Source organism: Asterias amurensis, chromosome 1, assembly GCF_032118995.1.
Source record: "Asterias amurensis chromosome 1, ASM3211899v1".
Taxonomy (NCBI): Eukaryota; Metazoa; Echinodermata; class Asteroidea; order Forcipulatida; family Asteriidae; genus Asterias; species Asterias amurensis.
The window spans coordinates 12,468,320-12,494,318 of NC_092648.1; the positions used below are offsets into that span (position 1 = coordinate 12,468,320).

Genomic DNA, 25,999 nt, shown 5'->3' on the forward strand with positions numbered 1-25,999 from the left:
ACGGGTTCATTATTGCATGATCGTGGTGGTGGGAACGGTCGACAGATTTTAGGTCTTCATTTGTGGAGCGAAAAGTCCAGTCAAATTAAGGGTAATGTTCACATTATTTCTTTTTAATGGTACAACACACTTAATGTTTCATTTGTAGTTGTTATTGAGGTCTGAACACTGATGACACACGTGTTTGTGTGCCAAAAAGTGACCACAAAAACTGTTCACCCTTTTTTCTAGTTTTCTGTGTAGAGGGTAGTACAGCGCGTTCCTACACACTAAACACTGTCCCGCTGCTTGGAAGTTGGATACCTCAAAATATGATTAACAGTTTTTAATTAATAATTCAATTATTGTATTTTGTTTTTTAGCTATTGTTTTAAAGAAACACTAACAGTAACACTAACAGCAGTTAAATAAAAACATTTCAAGTAAAATTGTAACTTGAAAGTAAACTTGAATGAATGAATAAACTTAACTATTAAACGAAAGTTCAAACCACATAAAAATTGTTTTAATTATTCACTACTTAATGAAAACTACCATGACAATGAAATTGTATGATGAAGGTGGGCGCAATCTTTCAATTTTTGGGTGGTTTTTTTTTACGACACAAACTTTGTTCCTTTGCCTGATTTTAAATTTGCGCAGGGCAGCTTAGGCGCAAACCTTGAACTCTGTACAATTTTTGTCATTAAATTCAACCATCAATTCACTTACTTATCAATTATACTCTAAAGGAGTTTAACATCCTAGGTTAAAAAGGGTGGTGTTTTGCTGGATCTTAACATTCTGTCTTGGAAGTGATAATTTTGTTTAAAAGCTTTGGAAGAAGAAATAGGTCTGCTCACGAACTGTTTGTGTTTTTAGTTCAAAGCCTGGGACAATCGAGCTGGCAGTTTCCTTTGTGTCAAATAAACTGCGCTACAACTTGTTAATCAGCTTTCTATTAAAATAGAAAAACAAGTTTGCCAAATCTTTTGAAAATACATCCTCTTTTTTCTCCAGTCTGGCGATGACACCAACTTGCCAACAATCTTAAACCGCCTCTGTTTGTCTAAGAAAGTTATGCATGCAATCTGCATAGTTTGTGTAAACTTTGTGCCTCGGCTGCGCAATTTTATATTGTGTGGGCAGACTCCAGTCAATTTTTTTTTTGGGGGGGGTGGGGGGCTTGCACAAATTTAAGAGTTTAAGGGATTCTCCCAATAATCTTTATTATTTTTTTTTTATGATTATGTAAAGGGCGCCTTCAATATTGTTTGATACACTATGACTTTTAAATAAAACTTATTGCCAATGCAGGCATACTTTCAAACTAAAATGGAGTGCAGTTTTAGTGTCTTAAAATTTTTTGGGGAAAGGTTTCCATATGGAGCCACCACTTTTTCATTCTATATGAAATAATATAGTATTTAATTTACCTCAATGAGACGTCCCTTTTTGTAAAAATGAGTGAAAAAGTGGTGGTGCCATACGGAAATTTATCCTTTTTTGGTAGTCGGTAATTAAATGCCTAGAATCTTAAATCGCTACAAATATATCTCTGTTCTGCTGTCTGTTGGGTCAAGACAGCACAGTTGTTTCAAAACAAAAAGCTTATCAAAATCCAAAATGAGAGATAGTCCTACATAAAGTTTTTTTTTTAAGAAGTTCCCAAACAAAACTACTGGTTTGTGCCAAAATTGAAGGATTTAGGAAATTCAACAATCCAATTTTCTTCCAATCAAAGTTAAAAGAGCAGGGATGAACTCAATTAATGGTTTCACACTTTAAATGGCACAATCATCATACAAAGTTTGTTGGGAGGAGGGAGCATCTTTAAGATGCTAAATATTGCAATTTGGTTTGAAGGAAATACATGTAGTTTTCAAAAACTAACCAATTTTCCACCAAAGTCAACAACAGTCTCAAACGAAATCAGTAATTATTATTATTACATGTACATGTACATAGACAGGAAGGCCGTCTCCAATTTAAACTTGGTTTTAATTCGACTGCTCCGTACTATACCTTGCCCAAACTTGAAAGGTTAGTTTCCAAATTAAGGTAATCCAAAATCCTTATTTAAAAAACAAATGTGTTCATATCATTTTTATTTTCTTGAATCAGTTGAATGTTTCAAACTTTGGTTAATATTTAAGTTTACATTTTTAGGGCAAAAAAGGTCATTTATGACTTAACAAATTTGTTTTTTTTTCCACCGGTTTTCTTTTCCACAACAACCCCTACTTAGGCTACATGTAGCTGCACATGGCATGCGCAGCTAGTAGGGGCTGTTAAAAGTTACCCCTGCAAGTATGAACTTTTAATCATTATTGAAATCTAATCAGGTACTTGGAGTCTGTCAAAATTGCTGGCATTCGACACTCCAAATACATGTATTCTACGTTGATTTAGGTGAAAGGCGCCAGCGGTCAATATTGTGCTTGATAACAATGTCAGGTTCGGCCTTGTACGCATGTTGTTCATTTTATAAATAAACTAACTTTATGTAGCCATCACTAATAAAAACATCTGGTCTGAGTTTTAGGCTTTCGAATGATCTACTAATCTGTCGAGTGGGAGGCAGATTTGTTCTTGATCAAGGTTATAATGCTCTGGGTTATCGAATGGTGTTTGTCAACAAAATATTTATAATATTAAGCAAAATTATCAAGAAAGACAATAAAAGTCACATGTGAAAGTTTCATTTGAATACAATTTTTTCAACCATTTACAATGTACTTGTTGAAAAGAAAAAAAAATTGTTGAAATTTTTTTAATGTTTACTACATCATTTTACCATACCATCTTTTCATTATGCTTTAAAAACAACAAGCTTTAAAATAAAAATTATCACAGTTTCTCTTCATGGACATTGCGAAAGTATCACCCTATTGGATCTTTAAAGGAGTACCTCTTTGATAAAAACTTAATTTTCCAAAGGCACTTTTAAAGGACCATGGAGGTAATGACCAGGTCTTTTGTGGTCTCAAAGTACCAGGCCTAAGTGTTTATGTTCTTGCATTTCCATTTTTTTTTTTTTTTTTTTTGACAAAAATATTCATTAATTGCCCCCCTTCATTTCACAGTAAAAAATGTCACTTTAATGCTGATGATCATAACCAATTCAGTATCATACCCTTAGAATGAAAACGCAAACAATTATTCCTAATGTTTGTTCACCATTTTGTACCCATGATGGCTTTTAACATACAGCTTTCCTTTGGTTTGATTTTGTTCTTCTTTTGTTACTGACATCCGATGCTTTGTATCAATAATGTGTGGAGCACAGTGAAATTAATCTGACACATCACGTACACACGTATATTTAATCCCACAGTGTCCACACTTTGCTGGTGGACTGATAATACAGTAAATACTTTTAAAACGATAGGCCTACAGCAGCATTTGTTCATATCTTGTGTACGTTGTACATGCTGTACTATGAACTCTATCTATTACAAAATCTACAACTAGTACAAGAGGTCATGACAAAAAGGCAAACAAACATGATTTGGTGATGATCAAAAGTCAAGGTTTATTTTCAATGTCGGTTAAATTGCGATAATGGGTCATTCATTAAAAGTTTGGGCTCCTGTATTACAAGGTGTGGTACACAGTTCAGATGAAAACCTGCATGGTTTGTGTGTATAGTGTTTCTGGTGTATATTTCATCAAATGTAGCAAAGTATTTCTAACCACAAGATATTTGGGCTGGTAAGCAGTTTGTTACAGATATTTCTTTTCCTTTTTATTTCCTTCTCTATTTCATTTGTAATTTAATATCAGGCATGCAACTGTTCACCTGATTAGTTTAAACTTTGCAGGGTCGCAGCTCTTTTCTTTGCCACTCTAAATTTTGTTAAAATACACATGGTATTTAACTTTGAAGCTTGTTCCAGTTGACTGCACCAAAGCACTGGGATTGTGTGTATGTGTCCGGGGGGGGTGGATTTCACAAGAGTTGGGACCAGTCCTATGAGATAGTAAAAACTTAAGGCTAGTCCTAAGCTCAGGGTTAGACTACTCTTAACTCTTTGTGAAATCCACCCCTGATATAATGTTTAGGTAGATTAATTTTTATTACAGTTCTAGTTTAACAGTCATAAATGTTGTGATTTTAAATTTAAAGAAGCGTTTGGAAGTGTGTGGGAAGTTGTTGATTGAAGAATTTGTACTAGGGCAATTTATTACTAGTTGACAAAAAAGATAGTTGACCAAAAAGATAACTTTTTGGCATTTGTGCGAGTGAGACAAAAGTAACTATTTTATGACTTGAGTCTTTTCCTGTACATTCCAAAGCTGTCTACTTCAAACTGCATGAACCATTTCCCTTACCTTCCAATCCTGTAGTCACGGAAGTTGTATTCACAGACACTACATGTACATTGTTAGTATTTTCTTTACACCTCTGCCTCTTTCAGGAAAATCCCCCTACTGTGTCTCTACCTAACAAAACAGGTTTACATAAATAAAACTGGCACCAAGTGTAGTTCATGAAGGTGTGTCATAGGTGTATGTAACAAAAGTCAATTTGTTATAAATATAAATGTGCATGGAAGTCATGTTTGATATTTTTCATGGTTTTTGTGAAGGTCGTTGGATTCAGATGTGATCGAACTGTTGAGTGGAAGATGTTGCATCACTAGTATTGTATGAAACGCCCTGCGTGTATTGGAGCAGTAATGGAGGAGTGTAGCCAGATGGGGCGGAATCTGCGGGGCAGGTGGGAGGCGTTTATCTGCCTCCCTCAAGGAGAGATGACAGAGGCACTTCAAAGGGTAAGAAATTTTATCCAGTCGTAACACCTCATAATGCATACATGTAGTATGTCCTCAAATTAACCCACGGCACCGCCAGCAATTGCCGTGGTGCCCTATGCTTTTGCTATGGTGCCCTAAGTGCAAGGTTTCAATGCAAATTTACATTTTCCTCATAGAACATGTAGAGGTACCTCACCATAGGAAAATTGCTGTGCCCCCTTCAATAAGTTTAAGGCCTGCATAGTTTTGATTTTCGATGCTGAGAGCAGGTCACGTGATGCATTTGTCCAACCAGCAATTCAGGAAGAGTAAGACTATGGACCTTTCAAAAAACAAGGCTTTGGATTTGGCTCAGGCTAGCGGTTGTTTTGACAACTGAGCGTGCTTTGCGTTTACGCTCTGGGGCTTCAGACGAGAGAACGGAGCCTGAAGCCGAATCCAAAGCCGTGGTTTCAAAAAGGGCCATAAATACTCAAAGTGAATTTACATGTTATGCGCAGGGCCTAATTTCATAGAGCTGCTTCTTAAAGCGCAGAAAGTAGCTCAGCACAAACAGAATAATGTGTACCAGAATAAGGTTACTGGCAAAACTACCATGTCACAAGTACAATATGTGACTTGTACTCTGCTCATGTCTGCTTAGCAGAAAATTGTCTGCCTATCATATTTCTTTGCAAAGTTCTCTGCTTTAAGAGGATGGTGAAATTTGGCTCAGGTCACACGATGCATTGGTCCAACCAGCAATTCTGGCAGAAAAAGACTTTCCTCATAGAAGTTTCTGTAGATTAGCAACTCACAGCTTTTTTTTATTTTGGCATGCATGGAAAACTTAATCATGCAATGCACTACTCTGTGCCTTTGTTAATCTTGTTGGTTTGAGTCATTATAGAGGGGTCATGCATTCAGAGATTTAAGCATACCATGGCAGATTAAAAATGCATTGCCAGTTTTTGTATGAAAGGATTCACAAGTCATTTTCACATAATGCCTAATTAGAAAAGTTACATGTTGGAAAACAAAAATTTGATTTCTTATGGGAGGAATAGACTTGTGTTTAATTAAGTGTTTGTGTTCATACCAGGGTTCTCACTGGCTGGTCGACCAGTAAAATCTGTATCGCAGATACATAGTTTAAATCTTCTCACTTCGTTTCAAGACTTTATCCAGACTATAGACGATGTGACCTATGTTTACATTCAAACCACTCTCTGTTGACAAAACACTGTATACGTCTTGTTCGTCGGGCAAAAATACGTGTAGTCATGGTAAGATTGTGTGTACTTTCTAGCTGGCTGCCAAAACACAAAGTTTTTACCGGCGGTATGCGCGCAAACCATATTATTGTTTTCGATTGATGTCAGAGGTCACATCGTCTATTGTATCTTATCTTCTGCATCTCGTTGTTCTTCTGGCCTTACTGACGCAAACTACAGTTTCCACTAAATTGTATGGTCAACGAGCCTTCATCTTCATTTGCACCTTTAAAGACAGTGGACACTATTGGTAATTGTTAAAGACTAGCCTTTACTGTTGGTGTATCTCAACTTATGCATAAAATAATTAACCTGTGAAAATTTGAACTCAATCGGGCATCGAAGTTGCGAGATAATAACGAAAGAAAAAAACACCCTTGTAACATGCAGTTGTGTGCGTTTACATGTAGATGGTTGATTTCGAAACCTTAATTTCTATATCTGAGGTCTCGAAATCAAATTCGTGGAAAATTTCTTCTTTCTCGAAAACTACGTATGGCACTCAGTGGGAGCCGTTTCTCACAATGTTTTATACCATCAACCTCTCCCCGTTACTCGTCACCAAGAAAGGTTGTATGCTAATAATTATTTTGAGTAATTACCAATAGTGTCCACTGCCTTTAAAGAAACACTAACTAATGAAACCAAAAAGCTTGCAAAGCAATGTTCAAGAAATTGACACTACATGTACAGCACATAGTTTAATAAGTGTCCTTCTGGCCACCTGGCATGTGACCCTGAAGTGAAGGGTAATAATGAGCAGTAGACAGACATGCCAGCAGACACTCCCAGGATCTAATTGACTTTTAATAAAGAGGAGTTGATGGTTCCTCAAAAGCAATATTACATTTGATTCTTTTCGTGACATGCATGTAAGCTACAAGCTTATATAGCCAAGCTGACTCTGTTCTGATTTTCTGTGGACTTCTAAAGACTCACTTGATTAAAATCTACATTGCTTTACAAATTGCTTGGGTCGAAAAATCAGGCTGTTAAAGGAACACGTTGCCTTGGATCGGACGAGTTGGTCTAAATAATGCATTTGTAACCCTTTTTTATAAAATGCATATGGTTGGAAAGATGTTTTAAAAGTAGAATACAACGATCCACACAAGTTTGCCTCGAAATTGCATGGTTTTCCTTTTACTGTGCGAACTAACACGGTCGGCCATTTATGGGAGTCAAAAATTTGGCTCCCATAAATGGCCGACCGTGTTAGTCGACGAGGTGAAAGGAAAACCGTGCAATTTCGAGGCATGTTTGTGTGAATCATTGTATTCTACTTTTACATCATCTTTCTACCCATATGCATTTTATACAAAACGGTTACAAACGCTTTTCAAAGACCAACTTGACCGATCCAAGGCAACGTGTTCCTTTAACTATTACAAATTGTTTCATTATTGTCATTTTTTTATGTTTTTTGTTGCATATTAGGGGCCTATATGTAAATGTATTTTATATATGTTATAGTAAATACACCTTTAGAACCATTGACCCAGTCAGACACAAACCAACCTGTCACCAAGTTGAATGCATTGAATGGGTGGTTTACATTACATATTAAATTGAAAATCACAGGACAAGTCAGTTTTGTATTACCCTGAAACTAATTGCAAAAACAGATGATACATACGTACATTCGTTCATTACTGATGCAGACATTTTACATAATGTATAGCCACCTTGACATAGTGCTTAGAGGCAAAGTTAACTATTGGTTATTGGAACTTTTTGTTGAAAAAAAAATCTTAAATACCAATTTAGATGTCATACAATCAAACTAATACTCGTAATAGAATCACAGAATCAGAGAAGCGTTACTGTTGGGCATAGCAAGTGAGATCTGCTTACATGACCACATAACTTCTAAGTAAAATGTTTTTTCAAAATCCTTTGTACCATCGAAAAGCTGCCGTAGGCTTCTTACCAATGCTTTTATTTGCATTAATTTTAAGAGGTGATTAAACATAAACCATCCCTTTAAAGGGAAAGTGTTTGGATTTGAAAGTGTAAATTAACACGCATCCAGTGGCTTTCAATAACGTCACCATTCCTGCCAGCTACAATATTGGATTCACTTCGTTTGTCGCTGGTGAAAACATTGAAAAGCGGTTAACTGGATTATGTGCAGCACAGTCATATCATATTTAATTGGTTGAGGCAATCTATGTATTAATGGGTTTTTCAGATGCTGTTTCCTTGACTTTATTAAATTTAGAGGCATACATTAAGAAATGTTACTACATGTATGATGTATGATAATCGGTGAGCTGTTGTACTTGGTAAAATAATTTTGGGGAAATTCTTTAACTCGTCTTTCAAAAACTAAAGTACCTCAGTAACTAATGTTTCCAGGGAAACTTTCTACTGTCATTATCTTTACGCCATGGAAGTTAAAATGTAAAGCTGTGGAGGTTTGTGTTTTGTGTCGTACAAAAGGTATGCAAATACTTTAAAGAAGAGAATATCTCTGTAAAGTTTACTCCTTTTTTTCCGATACAGGAAAAACATTTGCTGCTGGAGGATTTTCTTCGCGCCTTTCTAGTCATGTCAGCAAATCCTGCCATCGACAAAGAAGATCTGGTGAACTTCTGGTGAGTCTGGGTTTGTTTTGTTTTCATGAATCAGGAAATGTTATGGAAATACATGTATGTTACCATGGAGTGAAACCAAGCGGAAATCAAACATGGAAAGTGGAGGTTACTAAAGCATGAGTTGTGTAAACTTGAACTGTCCCTTTCCTGTTGACAAATTAGGTTGGTCAAAGGCACGGGACACTATTGGTAAATGCTGAAAAAATTTGTAAAATTAACTTACTTGGTAACGAGCAATGGAGAGCCATTGATACATTGTAATATAAAATGTTTTGTGAGAAACAGCTCCCTCTGAGGTAACATACATTGTAGTTTTTCGGAAAGAGGTCATGTAATTTTTCACTCATTTGAGAGGTATCGCAAAGATATAAAAGGATGCAAAGAAATCAACAGATGTTTTACTTGGAAAATTAATGTTTCTTTTGGCAAAATAAATGCTCTGTATCTATTAAGCAGGAGCTCCAAAATATGCATTAAGCATTTTTATGAAATCCATGTAGAGAAATTAAGCAGAAATCAAACCTGGAAATGGGCAGGAAATAAGCATGAGTTGAACTATCCCTTTCCTGTTGACCAATTAGGTTTGTGAAGGACAAGGGATGTTTTTTTTCCATCATTGATGGGTTTGGCTTCCGAAATATTACAACATTTGTAATAATATTACGCTGCCTATTGAAATCCTTCAGAGACCATAACGGCCACAAGCTGTTGGTACCAAAATGCCTAAAGCGGCCATCAAGCTGGAAGGCGGAGGGTGTATTAATAAGCATGAAATGTGTGAAAGTTGGCTATCCCTTTCTCATTGACAAATCAGGTGTGTGAAGGACAGGGGAAGTGTTTTTTCCATCATTGATAGGCTTGGCTTCCAAAGGGTTACTATTTTACGCCAGCTCAAAGAATTTTGAAAGAAAGAAATCAAAATCAGCAGAATGTTTTATTCGGAAAATGAATGACATGATGCAAAAAAAATTTTCTGAAATCCATGCAAATTACAATCATGACCTTATAGTCCTAAGCAGATGATTTGTAATAAAAAATATTAATAGTGCTTTGTTACTTGCTTCTAAAAGTGCTTATAAATACATGTAGTGTTTACAGACTGTATAGGCCCAAGTCACAAGCGGCTTTTACCGATATGCCTGTACCGATCGCAACAACCGCAAGATTTGACCTACTTTCATTCACACCAAGAGACATGTGGTAGTGTCGTTGCCGAGGGGTGTACAGCACCAAATTCAGACTCTGGTGTTTCCGATCAGCAGAGTGTGGGTTTGAATCCCCAGCCGAAGCAAGACACTTAACCATTTAGTTGGATCTTCATTGATAATATTTCATTGGTTGTGTTTTATGTTTTCTTTAATTGTCAACATGGTGGAAAAAAAACACTTTCGCATATTTGCATGATTCTCAAAACATTTTTTTTTTTGGAAACAATAACCCTCAAACTTTTGGTTGTCTTGTATCGTGTATTGCAGAGTTCATGGTTTTTGTGCTAGGAGTGTCATCATTGGCAGACATGGCGCACTAGATATGTTCATTATTATTATTGTTTGTTGAAGAAAAATAAGAAACTTTTTGCTAAATCAAGACTTGATGACACAATGAATCATATGTAGTTTTGTGTTTTTCACATTTGTTGTCCGTTTTTTGTTAACATTATTTCATTTTCTTTTCTTCCCTTTCCATTTATAATTCCAGCAATGACATTCACAGCGTCTTCAACATACTTGTGCGGCAATTTATGTCGGACGTTCAAGAGCTGGCCCCAAGCCACCAGAACCCTCCTGCCCTCCAGGAGCCACCCCTAGCCAAGAGCCCCTTGATGGAGTTCCTGATGCATGGACGGGGCTGGCTAATCCTTAATGCTTTGTGTAATCTCTCCAGCCAGGTATATCCTTTATTCAGATTAATTAAACTCGATAATGGTTTGTTAAAAAAACAAGACAGGCGGTTAAAAACTGAATTGCACCAGTGAACAAGAATTAGTATTACTGTTTTCGCTCATATACGTCACTCAGTGACACTCAAGGTGCTTCAACATTCAGTATTTTCCTTTAAGGTATTGTGAAACTACGATTTTTGAAGTTTGAGACTTAACATAGCACCATGTAATAATTTACAGTATGCTGCCCATCAAACTAGAAACAAACCAGTGGTCAAGCACATTGGTTTTTCTGATGAGCAGAGTGCAGGTTCGGGCCAAGTCCTGACACTTGTGTCCTTATTAAACGAGACACTTAAAACCACTAACCACATCACTTAAAGTGACGTTTTTCTCATATACATGTCCTGTACTTAGTACTATCAAAAACTAGTGTAGGCTTCTAACCCAAAATTGTTCTTGCCGTTAATTTCGCGAGTGATAACCAAATGTGTACCTTCCCTTACACAACTTTCGACACTTTTTTTGTTTCTTGTACAGGCCCTTGACTTCAGTCCTGACTTTGTGTGCCTCCTTGTCCAGTTCATTGAGGAAGCTCTAAATTTGCCCATCGGTGATAAGGATAAAGGTAAGGTCTCTTTTCATTTTTTTTGCAAAATTGTTTGTGTTTTTTTTAAGCAGACTGCACTCCTGATGTTAATACAATTAGCTTAGAAATTACAAACCGTGCTACCACAAGCTGAATAATACATTGATACCTCATTACGCAAAGCTTTAAAATTCATCCTTCTTATACATGTAGGCCTACTGACCGCATTTAAGGCAGTGGACACTATCGGTAATTACTCAAAATAATTATTAGCATTAAACCTTACTTGATAACAAGTAATGAAAGAGTAATAAGCAGTTTTGAAGCTCAGTATACAATGCGCTACTAAAACTGTAAACTTCAGCGCTTAAGTTTAAAATAATTGCACACAAGCTTCAAACTGAAGGTGGTCAAAATATAAGACCTACTAAATTTAATTAGGCTGTGAAATTATAATGCTGTGTGCTACCATCTGATAGCGCCCTCTTTTGACTAAATTTCTTAGGCTATGTTTAAATACTCTTCACTGCGCCATATGTATATTGCAAGTTTAAACATAGCCACATGATCTCCTCTCAACCAATCAGAGTAGATAAACTATTTCAGTTGTCTATAAATAATACATTAAAAAGATAAAATATTTAATGATGCATTAGAAGTATTGTCCTGTATGTGAGCATTTTATAAAAAGAAATTATCAATTATGAGTAGCAGTTATCTGTAAAACAAATAGTGTTCTTTTCTGTTCAGTTCACTTTCATTTTCCCTCTCCTCTTGATACAGATCGGACTGTCAAGATCCCCAAGCTGGAATCTTGCCTTCAGAAGAAGAAGTTCTCCAAGAAGACCCTGATGTCGATAGGGTTTGCCAATTCCCGCCGGCCCGTTCTGAGGAGTCACCCTGCCTCTAACCCACCTTCACCATCACGGCTCCCCTCCAAGGGAAACAGTCCCCATTTCTGGCGCAAGACCGGTGGCAGTAGAGACCACATGTCTAACCATTCCTCGGATTCCGACACCGGGGAACAGAGATCCTCCAGGAGTTCACTGAAGGAATCCAAGCATGTGTATCCTAGACAAGCCCCTCTGCCGAAAGTAGCTATTCTAGGGGAGGTCCCCATCGTGGACTGGAAACCTAGCGTCGACTACCATCAGTGTAAAGGCCAGGGAGAGGTTGTGGATGCCTTTGATCTTTGCCTGGTTCTGTTGTCCTTGTTGGAAAGACTCTGCGGCAGTGAGGTCATGCAGTCGATCAAGAGGAATGCTCTGGCTCTCTTCCTTGCCCCGAAACTCACCGATGTACTGACCAATTTGAACAATCGGACCGCTGGAATCACAACGTCGAGTGACGAATCCACTTCAGCGCACATCAGCAACCGCTGGACCCTGGATCTGATTGGAACATTGCAGAAGCTTGTATTACGCATAGTCGTCAGCCTGTGTATGTACAGCTGCACTCAGCATTACGAAGCACCCAAACTAGCTTCCAGTGGAATCCTCTTCACATTGTTACAGATTGCCAAGTGTGTTGGACAGAACCTCAACACACAACCAGAAACAGTTTCCTTAGGACACAAAGACACATTAAGCACAGATGCGGTGAACAATAGTAACAAACCAACTGAAGGTGGCGAGGCCAAGCTCCAACAGGAGGTTAAAGAATCCTTTGCTTGTGACTCTTGGAAGGACGTACCACACTGCCATGTGCATTACATCAACGAGATACTCCATGGAGTTATCCTATTACTCATGGGCGTGATGCACAGTTGTTGTGACAACCAGATTGTGGTCACACATGCCATGGCTCTACTGAACGAGTTTGCAATGAACGGCGGCTACACCTTCACAGAGTCTCTCCTGGAGTTCTTGGACCAGGAGATCAGACGTCTAGGGGAGGACTCACCCGAATCGCAGATTCTCAAGGAGTGTATCGTGAACCTTCTAAGTAGTATGTCAAAACTTCTCATCGCAACCAAAAGAGCAAAGCTAGAGTATGTACATAAGTTTCAGTGTCTGAAGCGGACTCACAACACCTGTGATTATACTCATTACACACATCACCACCACAGCATGTTTGGCATTGCGTACAGCACCTATGAGGACTTGAAACAGACACGTGTGAAAAGCCTTCCACTGGAAGGAACCAACAACCCCCTGTTCAGAGCACGGCAATCCAAATGCTGCATTGCCGTCATCATCGAGATGATGTTGGGCCTTCTGATGAAGGTACAGTACAAAGGTTTGACAATAAGAATCCTCTTTGCCCTTGAGCAAGGAGGCATCTGCTGCTGCCTCCCGCCAAAACTCATCGTCTCTGTCTTCTTGAGAAGCCTCCAGAGGCAACCAGCAGCCTTGAGGAGTTACCTTCTCAGCGTCCTCGGCAAGCTGATCCTTGAACAGCTCGGTGGCAGTGAGCGCTCCGAAGGAGCCATCCGTGGAATTTGTGAGGAGTGTGCAAACCTAGAAGTCCAGCATCCACATGTTACAGCAAAGGATATGAAACAAATGGACCATTACATGTCTAGCGATAGTGCGATCTGTAGTGACGGGAGCCAGCATGAGGAAGATGAACGCTCTAGCAGATGGAAGGTGATCGATCTCTACACTCCACTACTAATGAGTGAGGATGACGTTCTAAGCCAACAAATATCAGTCCACTTATTGAACCTTGTCAGACACAGTAACAAGGTTATCAAGGAGGAACTGTACTTCAATGTCTTCTTATCGTGCTTCAGATATGGAAGCTGCGATACCATAGACGGACCCCCCAAGCTCCCTTGTGTTACTTCACCCACAGTGCTTGGACATATCTTCTGTTCGCTGCCTCTGCTTCTGAATACTTTGTCAGCACAGATGCAGTTCCTTGTCGAAGGAGGATTGACGCAGCTGGTGAAACTCTTGGATCTTCCATCGACACGATTGCATGTCCTCAGGGTGTTCGAGGTTCTTATCCTATCCGAGGAGAGCCAGGGTGCCTTAATTAAGAATCATGCTCGATCAGACACTACAGATAGTGGTGGTTCCAAAGACGAGAACAGGGATACATTCAGCGTTGTCCAAGCTTTCCTAGAGGTTCTCTGCAATGTGCTTCCGTGTAAACCGCAAACGCAAAAAAAGATCATAAGCCATCCAAATGAAAAAGAGTCCCATGAAGATTGGTTTTTATCCTGCGAAGTAATTGAGGATCCTGTTGAACCAGACGTATACAGAGCCACACAAAATAGCACCCTTCTTGAAGAAGGTAAAGTTGCCTTTGCTGCAAGTTTAAACACACTGCAGGAAGTTGAGGATGGCAAAGAGATGGAAGACTCCTTTGAGGCGTTGCTGGGGAAGCCAGATCACCTGAGTAAGATGAGCGAGGCGACGCTCTCCAAAGCCGCCGATGTTTGGCGAGTCGCTGGGAACATCCTCCTTCACAGCAGCAGCTTCCAAGACCAGTTCGTCCTCCAAGGAGTTGACGTCTTGGCCAGTGACCTCTTCCTGGAGGCCCTGGTGGGCATGACCAGGATGTGGAAGATGTGCGAAGACCTCCCGGTGACCTGGTCACCATACGTCGCTGATAAAGAAAGGCTGAGGACGATATCGGAGTTTAGACCTGTCCCGCTTAACCTCTTCCAGATTTTACTGGATATCGTCGGATCACTGCTCAGGATCTGCCTGACGCTGCAAGGACATGCAGAAAATGAACAGGTAAGCTTACAGACTTATTTATAAAAATCCATGTAGTAACCCCATTCTGCAGCTTGTTAAATTTTGTTAACTTGTTTACCTTTCTTATGTTTTCTTTTGCTTTTCTTGTTGCACTATTTTTGTATCTTTGAATTTTTGAGTTTTTGTTCCGGTTTTACTACAGTCTTCTAGGACACCAGCACCAATGCGTTTTAGAAACATAGTATCAAGCTCTGTATAAATATATGTTATTATTATTATTAAATTTTGAGTAAGGTCCAATATCCGAAAGTTGTTTTGCAGAAGATACTGTTAAGCAAATTGGCTAAGCAAAATATTAGTGGGGCACCAGTCCCATGAATGTAAACTTATGGAATGTTTTTTTTCAAATAAATATAAACCTTAGTTATTGTTTATGTTTTCAAATGTTGAACTTATCATGCAAGTCTGATGGGTGGGTATTCAAATATATTCAAAACTCAGTTTGCACTTTTTCAATCAAATGCGTTTATCAGTTTATTGCATTGCTGAAAACTGATTGTTAACTGATTGCTTTTTCTTTTGATTGTGACTGGTTTTCATAGTTCAGAGATGCTCTAAATATCCACTTTTTGCTCCCGCTGTTCACTAGATTCACCTGTGTCCTTCCTTGCGCCGTGAGCATCACTTGTTAGTTGTTGTTATTGTTATTATTATTATTATTATTATTATTTTCTTTTAGAAATGGTCACTCCTTCAGGTACTTTCAAACTGCAAGGGAATCTTGAAGCAGTCTAAGGTACTGCATTCAGCCCTTGGCAGACTTGTGGCTGAAATGCTCCTTAAAGTTGCCCAAATGCAGATATACCTCCATCCCGGAACCTTCTGTGGCAGTACAACTGAATGTGTAAGTTGGCCATAAAAAAAACCTAAAAAAACGTGCTGAATAGCTCTGCCCAGTTGATAAATCTGTTTAAATACACATGGCATTATTGGTAATTTTCAAAGACTTGTCATCACAGTTGGTGTATCTCAACGTACGCATAAAATAACAAACCTGTGAAAATTTGAGCTCAATCGGTCGTCAAAGTTGCGAGATATTATTGAAAGAAAAAACTTTCTTGTCGCACCATGGTCACACAAAATTGTGTGCTTTCAGATGCTTGATTTTGAGACCTCAAATTCTAAATCTAAGGTCTCGAAATCTACGTCGATTCAGAAGGATCTATTTTTACACTGTTTATACTATCAACCTCTCCCCATTACTCGTAATCAAGAAAGGTTTTATGATAATAATTATTTGGAGTAATTACCAAAAGTGTCCACTGCCTTTCAAGGTCTGCCCAACTGTTGAAGCTTTTTAAGGAGAAAAAAAATGCCTGAAAGTTTTAATTCTGGCCTTAAATTAGTTGGGTACCAGTTATAAGCGTTGCACAATATTTATCATTTGAGTTAGCCTTGCTCAAGGCAGTCGCATTATTCGCTCCGAAAAGACGCAGCTGTAAACCCACCCGCCGTATACCCTGTGCATGGTGTGTGCGATCACACCGAATGACCAACACGTATACACACTGTCACATCGCACGAATACTGTTCACACGAGTCATCGCACTCGTACACCACTAACCGCATGCGGAGGCCGTCAGGCCGACAGCCTTGTCGGATCTGTATCTTCCCGTTTTAATGTGTTGTATTGAAAAAATTCCAATAGTGGACGAAATTGGGGGGGCTCGAGGATATGCTAGTATGCAGCTCATGAATATGTATATCGTTCGTCAGACCTATCAGACAACACAGGATGCGAGGCAAATGAATTATTCATTTTGACGTCCAATCACGCACTTCCCTTATCACGACCTTTGGACCCTATCATGCGTCTGTGGTGGTGGTGTGTGAGGTAAACATGTCTCGTCTTTCGCGGGCATTATGGTAATGAGCTGACCGTGGGAACTCTTCGCTTATTATAGTAATGAGGTCAGTGGCTTCAACACAGATCCTACAAGGCTGTCGGCCTGACGGCCTCCGCATGCGGATAGTGTACGGGGGCATCGTGTCGTGCGATGTTACGCACAGTGAATACGGGTGGGTTTTACGCACTGTGGATACGGGTGGGTTTATATACAGCGGCGGTCTTTTTTCGGAGTGAATAATTCGACTGCCTTGAGCAAGGCTATATTTGAGTGAGAAATTACCTCTTTCCCCAAAACTTCAGAGGGAGCCAATTCTCACAATGTTTCATACTATCAACCGCTCTCCATTGCTTATTACCAAGTAAGTTTTTTTTACTAACAATTGTTTTTGAGTAATTACCAATAGTGTCCAGTGCCTTTAATTGTGTTCATTGTTTTAATTCCTTATTTCCATTTTTCTAAGCAGGATGTGAATGGGGATGGCATGCTACACTGGGATCTCGATGAATTACAGGAGGCCATATCCAGTGACAGTCAGAGTGACGTCGGGGAATCATTGAGTGCTGAGGAGGGCTATGAAGCTGATAGTGAGAGGGAGAAAGAAGGAACTATCTCAGGTGGGTTGACTTAAAGGCAGTGGAAACTATTGGTAATTTCTCAAAATAATATTAGCATAAAATCTTACTTGGTGTTGAGTAATGGGGAGAGGTTGGTAGTTAAAAAACATTGTGAGAAACGGCTCTCTCTGAAGTGACATAGTTTTCGAGAAAGAAGTAATTTTCCACGAATTTGATTTCGAGACCTCAGATTTAGAACTCGAAATCAACCATCTAAACACACAACTTCGTGTGACAAGGGTGTTTTTTCTTTCATTATTATCTCGCTACTTCGATGACCGATTGAGCTCAAATTTTCACAGGTTTGTTATTTTATGCATATATGTTGAGATACACCGAGTGAGAATACTGGTCTTTGACAATTACCAATAGTGTCTTTAAGAGTTTGTGCTTCCAGTTTCAACTTGAGCAAAAGAAGAGTGTTATTATAGTTTAGGTTAAGGACACAACCTGAACCAGAACCCTAACGCACACTTGTATGTATACAACTCTGTGTTTCATACCCCTCTGTGGACAATCATGCAAATAGGGCTCAAATTTTACACTCTACAACCGGCTGGAGTCCATTGGTTTTAGTGTTGGTTCTCACTGACATATAATTTGACCAGAAAACAAATCATGTTCAAGTGTTGACTTTGAGTCTCATTGGAGAAAAGATACTTAATACCCAAAAAGACGTATGAGATCAATCTTGTCAAATACAGAGGTCTTAGCGTATTACTCCTTTAGCACCATGTAATGGTTTACAAGGTGCTGTGGCACAATATGCTGCCAATTAATCCAGGAACACCTGGTTGAACCCCCTTCTCTTTTTGATAAGTGCACTGGGTTTACATTGGACCACTGGCTTTACGTCCCATCCGACGGACGAAGCATCATGTTTAATTGCTTGCTTAAGGACACGACTGGGACTCGAACCCCCCACTCTGCTGATCAGAAACACCAGAGTTTGCTTTTAACCGCTAGGCCATGACATGACATGATTATGATCAATTTATTTCTCGCAGGAGACTGTCGAGGTGAAGTGAACATGGACAAGGTAGAGGTTGTTCTCAGTCAGCGCACCCTGCTACATCCCCAGGTGTGCCTCCTCCTTCTAGACCTCGTGGAGAGCTCTGAAGGTGTCGTCCTTCCTGCTGAGGTAGCTTGTTATACGATCAAGCAGATTACTGCCATCGCTAGGAGCTGTCAGACCAGCCAGGATAGTCTGTACCAGTCTGGTCTGCCCAAGACTGTCTTACGGAACTATCGGAGTACAACATCGTTAAGTAAGTTTGGTTTTGTATGCATTAAGCCTGGTTCATACTTCTGAGAATGCAATTTGAATTTTGACGTCACAAATTATCAATGACTTATTCGCATCAGTTGACTAGTGCTCATCTCCTGCGAAACATTCACTGCGAAAACAGCCCTGTGACGTAAAAATTCACTTTGCACTCGCATTGGCAGGAAATATTATATGAGATGTTTAACGGGTAAACTGTTTAAAAGCAAAGTACACCTTCGGTTTTCAGAACAGTTTGATTGTTTTCAACTTATATAAATAAGATGTGAACTATGAAAGTAACATGCGCAAATGTCATTTAAAGTGGTGGTTTTTGGTTTTTTTGTATGTTAACCCCTTTCAGGTCAGGTATTCCTTTTAGGGATTATTCTTCCTGCGTGGACATGCTCTGGATTTTTGGCGATATCTGAAAAACGCGACCATTTTCAGATGTTATTTTTTTGTATACATTTACATTTAATAGGATAAAACCATCAAACAGTTCCAAAAACCAAAGGTATACTTTGCCTTCAATGTCAGAATTAATGGTTGCGATCGACAAATCATGCCCCTGTGTGTGATCAGTGTTATTGTGTTCTTATAATTTCTCATCTCAATGTTTATTAATTTTGTTCATAGCTGAACAAGTTTTGCTGTTGGAGCTGTTTGCTGTGCTAGTGCAGCAGAGTTTGTCAACAGAAGAGCTCAGAGACTTCCTGCAACTTTTCCAGACCGACACACAGGTTGTGGTATGTATTTTGTGTTTCCGCATTTCACTTATTTTTGTGTTAGATACGATGATCCATTAATCTTTGAGAAATGCGCACAGATGAAAATGACTGGTTAAATACATACAAATTTTACAAGAAGATTGTGTGTGACAAGGTCGTTGTAAAAACGTATTTCAGAGTTGGCAGTATAAATTTTAGTTTTCCATCGGGGATAAAGAATGTGTGTATTAAGCACTGTGTACTCAGTACTTTCCTAAGTTCAGTAAAAAAAAGCAAGTTTGATGTGAGTGGCTATCAGTAAGGAATTCAAGCCCAGCACTACAGTAGATCAGATTTAAAGTAAATAACTGAAAACTTATCACTTTGTTTCAGAATGAGGCCCTTCTTTCCACGTTACTCACCATCGTTAAGAATACAACCTCTCAGCCTTCCCACGTTCTCAGATTTCCCGCCGTGAAACCATTCTCAGGAACCCCTCTCAGAAGTGGTTCTAATTCAAGCGGTTCTCCTGGCTTTGTTGATATAAACGTCCCCCCTGATGATTCAACCACAGAGGAAACATCCTCGGGGCCGATCCAAATCCAGCAGGGCTTGAATAAATCCCCATGGAACATTGCACCAGTCCAGCTGCCGATAAGTAGCAACTTTCCCTGGCCACCCACTGGAAAGGGATTTTTCATAACGGCTTGGGTGAAAGTGGATGAGCTGCGAATATTGGGTCGGCTCGGTGGTTCGCCTGGGATGAGACGGAAAGTGAAGGTTTTTCGGCAGACATCAGTGAAGTTGAATGAGACTCCAAGTAAGTTTTAAACCCCCTGTAAAGCCATGATTTTGTTTTTAACAGTCTGTTTGTATAAACATCTGGTTTACCTCACCCCAAAGTTTTTTTTTTAAAGACCCCGTCGATTTCACAAAACTCTTCCTAACTTAAGACTAATCTTAAGACTTAGGACGAGTCCCAACCCTACACTGTAGCATGCAGACCTTAAGATTAATCCTAAGTTAAGATGAGTTACTCGTCCTAACTCGAGATAAGACGAGTCCTAACTCTTTGTGAAATCGACGGCTGCCAAATAGCATATAAAAAAGTTTATCCCTTTTTTCTTCAATACTCCATGAATGACCTCCTGTTTACAAATCGTAGAAAATCTTTTAGTATTGGGCTTATGTAATAGCCACTCCTGGTTTTAATCAACCATACCTTTGCCAGATGGCTTTCAGATGGCTTGATAAGTTGGAATTTGTTTTGAGTATATTGGCTCTTATCTGATGTCTTAGACCATTTGAAAAGAATTATGCTCATCCAAAATCAGGAGATGCAATCATAAGACAAAGCACTGACTTTTGGTTGTGATGAAACAACACAGACAATCTTAGGCGTACATTGATCTAGGCATTGCCATCCACTGTGTTTTTGAATTTCTTATTTCCAGCAAGTGAGAAGAGAACCGTCCAACGTAAAGAATCATCCTCTAAAACACCCTCCCTCCTTCGCAATGGGCTTCATTTCTTCTCTGTTGGGAACCAAGACTTGATGGTACAGGTCTGGGTTGAGGCTAGAACGTGCAGACTGACAATAAGGTATGTACACTGTACAATTTTAAATTGATATAATAATTGTAATGGGACAGAGACTTTTTAGTAAGTTTTACCCTTAATGCTATGTCATACATGAGGAAACTTTGACAGGCAACTTGGAGGCAACCAAATGCACTGAATGAACAAGGAACACTTTGGCAGGAAAAGAGACGTTGTATATTTGGTTTGCGGTAACACCATGTGTGTATCTAATTGCCAGGTAGAGTTTGTTCTTAGAGAACTGTCTTGCTATATTCTACTGCCGCGGAGTAGATAATCGGAGGTTCGGGAGACTTCTCAGTTCTGAAAAGAACTGTCCTGCTTTTTAACTTTTACCAGGGCGGATGGTATAGAAAATAGTCTGGACTACTACTTTAGCTTATAGGATGGTAATTATCTACTCTAGAATATAGCAAGACAGTTCTCTAAGAACAAACTCTACCTGGCAAGTAGATACACACATGGTGTTACCGCAAACCAAATATACATTGATACCTCACCATGCAATGCCTCAAATCCTATGAAAGAGACGTTCTTGTAACTTTAATTCACTAAAAACTTATATTGGATTATATTTCCTTATAGACCGTGTTGAATAACCCCTTTGCTGCTATGAAAGTCGCCATCTTGTAGGTCAAATCGTATGCGCGTCTACACGCATACATCAAAGAAACACCCAGCACGCAGCGTTCCCGGTTTGATTTCTACAGCACAAGCACGCACACACACACGCACATGCTCGCAGACGCCATCTTTTAGGGCAAATATAGTAACGGTGACGTCATATTCAATACGGTCTATTGGAGATTGCTTGAATGGTTGCCTGTAAATTTCCTCATGTAAAATGGCCTTTCTTCAGACATGCTGTCACTCTTAAAATTAATGGTAATAGCAACCTTTGGTTAGAAGCCTACATCAGTTTTTGATCAAATAAAGAATTTTGAGAAACATTTCACTTTGAAGTAATTTGGTTATGTAAAAAGATAACAGTTTTTATGCCCCAAAATGTTAATCTGAGACAAATCATGTATTCCTCTTTAGGATTATTCTTCCTGTGTGGACATTTTTTCTCCTGGTTTTTGGCGATATCTCAAAAAGGAGAGCACCTTTTGAAATGATGTTAGTTTTCATTTATAAATTTATATAGGATTAACACAATCGAGTGGTTAAAAAACCGAAGGTATACATTGTCTTCAGTACCTGTTAGTATCTTGTTTTGAATTGACAGACTATCGCGGTTTACATCGCGGGATGACCAAGTCGTCCTTATAGAGAAGTCATGCTCCAACTTGCTGACTCTGAGCACATGGCAGCATCTTGCATTGGGTTATGCAGAGAAAGCTGAAGGACTGACACGCACTGGAACGGTAAGTTTCATTCAATTTAAATCAATTCAATTCAATCATTATTGATTTCCATGTTGGTGGAAAAAGGGTCATAATAAACAAATAAAGTACAATTATTTATTGGTCAAAGACAGGCAAGAACAGGTCAAGAAAATAGTTAATGAAAACTGAAATGATGTATGGGGCAATTCATTGTTGTAGTCTCGTATGGCATCATAAGAATTCATTACAATCCAAGATGCCTCAAAGAGAACCTTAGCTGGTTGCACTGAAGACCAATGGAGACTCTGATCTTCATCAGACATCATTGCCTGATTGAAACATACTCAATACATGATCTCAAATTGCAGGCTGGCATAGCTCATCTCTATTTTCTCAAAATAAGAGTTTTTTTCTCATTTCAAGAATACAATTTTTAGCAGTGCAGTGGATGAGTTTGAACAGTCCGACAGTAGTCCGACTTGTGTCTCTGAGCAAGACACTTAACTATATTTGCTTCTCTCCACCCAGGGGTAAATGGGTACCTGAGAGGGCAGAGGTGGTTCTTGTGATTGATTTAGCCGAGTAGCGCATATTAATGTTGCACAGGCTGCATACTCCCCACCAGGGAGCTGAGATGGTTTAAGGAGTGGTTTAAGGCCCAGTGACCAGGGGTGATAATGTGAAGCGCTTTGGGACGCCCTCCGGGTGTGAAAAGCGCTACATAAAAACGGGTTATTATTATTATTATTATTATTAGTAGGGTTGACCTCGACTGGTTGTTCACCACATGCGATCAGTTTATTACATTTTATATAATTTTGTTTCTATGGCGAGGCGTATTCCTAGAAAAGCACTTTCTAAATGACTTGGATTATAAATATTGTGAATACATATCTTCCCCATTCCAGATTTCTTTGATTATCAACGGTCATATCCAGAGAGAGATCGTAACAGAGTACACCGCATCACCAAGCAGTAACAGTCAGCCCAAGACTGCCCAGCCCCAAGTGCCACACTGCCTGCTTGGACACTGTGTGCAAGAAGGCTCAGAGGATACTTTACCTAATGGGTCGTGGCAGCTCGGGAACGTACTACTGTTCAATGGTGAGAGGTTCTTATTGATTCATAATCTATGAACTAATTTCGTAGATCTCCTTAAGTAGAAAATATTGCTAAAAAATTTCTGCTCAGCGGAAATGAGTAGGATGCCAGTCACAAATTGTACATGTGACATGGTATTTTGGCTGGTAACCTTATTCTGGTAAGCATAAGTTTGTTGTGCTTAGCTACTTTTTGTGCCTAAGCAGCTCTATGAAATTGAGCCCAATCGCATTTCCACTGTAAGCCATGCACACTTCGCACAAAATGGCTCCAACGATTCCCAGAAGCCCATTAGGAAATGTCTTGAGCTAGTCTTTCTTTTGGGGGTTTACATGTTTGTATAAAAACATCGAATTTCCATCTAAATTTTAGGTTTTTTAAATATTGAAGGGCTTTTACCAGAGATTCCATATGGAATATGTTTCTATTTTTTTTTCATCCAGATTGCTTCAATGTTCCACTGGTGTATGGAGAAATTGTTTCTCTAAAAGAGCTTTAAAGTTGCATTGATCTGACTGCTGCCTGTGGGAAGAGCCTGATCATTTTACTCTCACAAAATCCTGAAAAAATGTTTGAATATTATATAAATGAAATAATCTCTGGTCAAGACCTAATTATTGTGTTGACAAAGGAAACACAGCATTCATTTGGCCTTAGGAAAAAGTCTGTACTTCTTCATGTAACTGAAATAACTTTAACTTAGTAATTTTTTCTTTGGTGTTACAGTAAACATTTCCATATCGTATTTCCACCATGCAAAGTTTCAAATCCTACTATTCTTTTCTGTATTCAACCCCAAATCATTTGAAATAACTTTTTATTGGGATATTTTACTCTTCAGATGCGCACGTCTTGACTCAGGAAGTTGCGTTCCACCTGTACACCATGGGCACTGACTGCGTAACGATAAGCTCCTGCGAGGGCAGCAAACAGAGTACACTGTATAGCCAGTACATCTCGCAGGACATTCTCAACTCTGCGCTGAGTGTGGAGATCCTGACGGGGAATAGAGAAGTTGACCTGAAACCGGCAAGGGTAAGTGGCTACAGCTAGACTCTTGCATCACAATTTGCCAGGTCCTGCCTTTCATCTGACAAACACTTTACCCTAAACTAGACAAACAGCATCAGGGCCCAATTTCATAAAGCATGAAAACTTGCTAAGTACAGAGAAGTGTTGCTAAGCAGTTAAGAGCACCGAATTCAAACTCTGGTGTTTCTGATCAGCAGAGTGTGGGTTCGAATCCCCAGCCGTGACACTTGTGTCCTTAAGCAAGACACTTCACCATTGCTTCGTCCTTCGGATGGGATGTAAAGCCGTTGGTCCCATGTGTTACGTAGCGCGTTCAAGAACCCAGTGCACTTATCGAAAAGAGAAGGGGTTTGCCCCGGTGTTCCTGGTCCTATCGGCAGCAAATTGCACCACAGCACCTTGAAAACGTTACATGGTGCTATCAGAATTACTTCTCATAATTCAAACGAAGTCCCGCATCTTGCGGGAAATACTGTATGTTACAGCGCCAGGAGCGTCACTGAGTGACGGATATAAGAAGCCACAATTATTATTATTAAACAGAAACAGGTTACCAGCCAAGATCACATGAAGTTTACAGTGATGTTGGATGTGTAATCAAATTAGGAAACTGCTGTTTGTGGGCTATTCAAGTATTTTTACAAAAGATTTCTTCTCTCCCATTATATGGCATGGCTCTCTTTTAAAGCCAGTCCAGCTCCTATGTCATCAGCCATTTGCTTTAGCCCTGCTAGTTTTTACATATTTCTCCAATAGCTACCCAGTCTGTTTTCTGTAAATGTTTTCTTGTTACCCGTCTGTCTTGTTTCCTTGTTTGTAGTTTGTCTGTCTAGGTTGTCTTCTACAGGCCTTGGGATTAATCTGACAGCCGTTCTCTCTTCATTTGGTTTACAAAGACTAACTTATTGCCCTCTATCCTCTGTTCTTATTATTTTGCTTATCTACATGTACATGTATGTAATATTTTGTACACGATATATCTTTAAAAAAGAGTAGTATGAAATAAGTGTTGCCTTGAATTGAATTGAACAAACAAATTAAATATATGTTTCTTTTGCTTGTTTGAAAATTTCACGTAGGAGTCGTTGGTAGTTAGCTACTCACCAAGCAATACGGACATCTTCAGTCACTACGAGGCAATAACACAGTCCAGTAGTACCCTCGGACGGGTGCTCGGAGGCTCCTTGCGGAGTGTCAGTAATGCCCTCTTGCAGACTCCTTCCTCCATGGAGTCGATTCTACTCTGCCCAGTGACAACCCAAGCACACAGGGGGCTGCAGAATGCGATCTATGAGAGTGGAGGTATAGGGGTTTTTGTCTTCCTGTTTGCAAAGGTAAGTGCTGGACTGAAGATTTGTTGAGCTGACAAATTTATTTACAATCCTTATGCAATGCTTTTCATTCTATATTGACCCAATTCACTGTAGCTGTATGTATACAAAAAAACTAATTTCTGAAAAAATGCATTTTTAGATGTCGCTGATAATCCGGAGCGAATATGCAGGATGAGTAATCCCTAATAGGAATACACAATCTGAATATAAAAACTATTTGTACATAACCGCATTAAGCTTGGTTCATACTTCCTGCGAATGCGAATGCGAATGCGATACGAATGTTGACGTCACAAATTCGCAACGAAAAATTCGCAGCAGCTCAACTCTGCTCAACTCACTTATGAATATCGCTGCGAAAGGATGGTTATGGCGTCAAATTCACGTCAAATTCACT

At 39.3% G+C, this 25,999-nt stretch overlaps 1 protein-coding gene across 4 annotated transcripts in view; it reads left to right on the plus strand.

Annotated features, from left to right (window-relative positions):
• The window catches only part of LOC139945917 (lysosomal-trafficking regulator-like), a 64,253-nt gene that overhangs the window by 1,647 nt on the left and 36,607 nt on the right, over window positions 1-25,999 (plus strand). For 3 of the 4 annotated variants that reach the window (XM_071943436.1, XM_071943452.1, XM_071943461.1), the window contains exons 1-16: window positions 23-91; window positions 4,572-4,757; window positions 8,498-8,589; window positions 10,288-10,477; window positions 11,012-11,099; window positions 11,844-14,749; window positions 15,450-15,614; window positions 17,084-17,234; window positions 18,242-18,502; window positions 19,138-19,247; window positions 19,602-20,028; window positions 20,663-20,810; window positions 22,036-22,174; window positions 23,044-23,239; window positions 24,078-24,271; window positions 25,348-25,602. In XM_071943436.1, the coding sequence (XP_071799537.1) occupies window positions 4,632-4,757; window positions 8,498-8,589; window positions 10,288-10,477; window positions 11,012-11,099; window positions 11,844-14,749; window positions 15,450-15,614; window positions 17,084-17,234; window positions 18,242-18,502; window positions 19,138-19,247; window positions 19,602-20,028; window positions 20,663-20,810; window positions 22,036-22,174; window positions 23,044-23,239; window positions 24,078-24,271; window positions 25,348-25,602 (5,448 nt within the window). In that variant the 5' untranslated portion in view covers window positions 23-91; window positions 4,572-4,631. Of the gene's footprint in view, window positions 1-22; window positions 92-4,571; window positions 4,758-8,497; window positions 8,590-10,287; window positions 10,478-11,011; window positions 11,100-11,843; window positions 14,750-15,449; window positions 15,615-17,083; window positions 17,235-18,241; window positions 18,503-19,137; window positions 19,248-19,601; window positions 20,029-20,662; window positions 20,811-22,035; window positions 22,175-23,043; window positions 23,240-24,077; window positions 24,272-25,347; window positions 25,603-25,999 lie in introns of those variants that run through there. The other variant, XM_071943444.1, reaches the window with a different exon arrangement.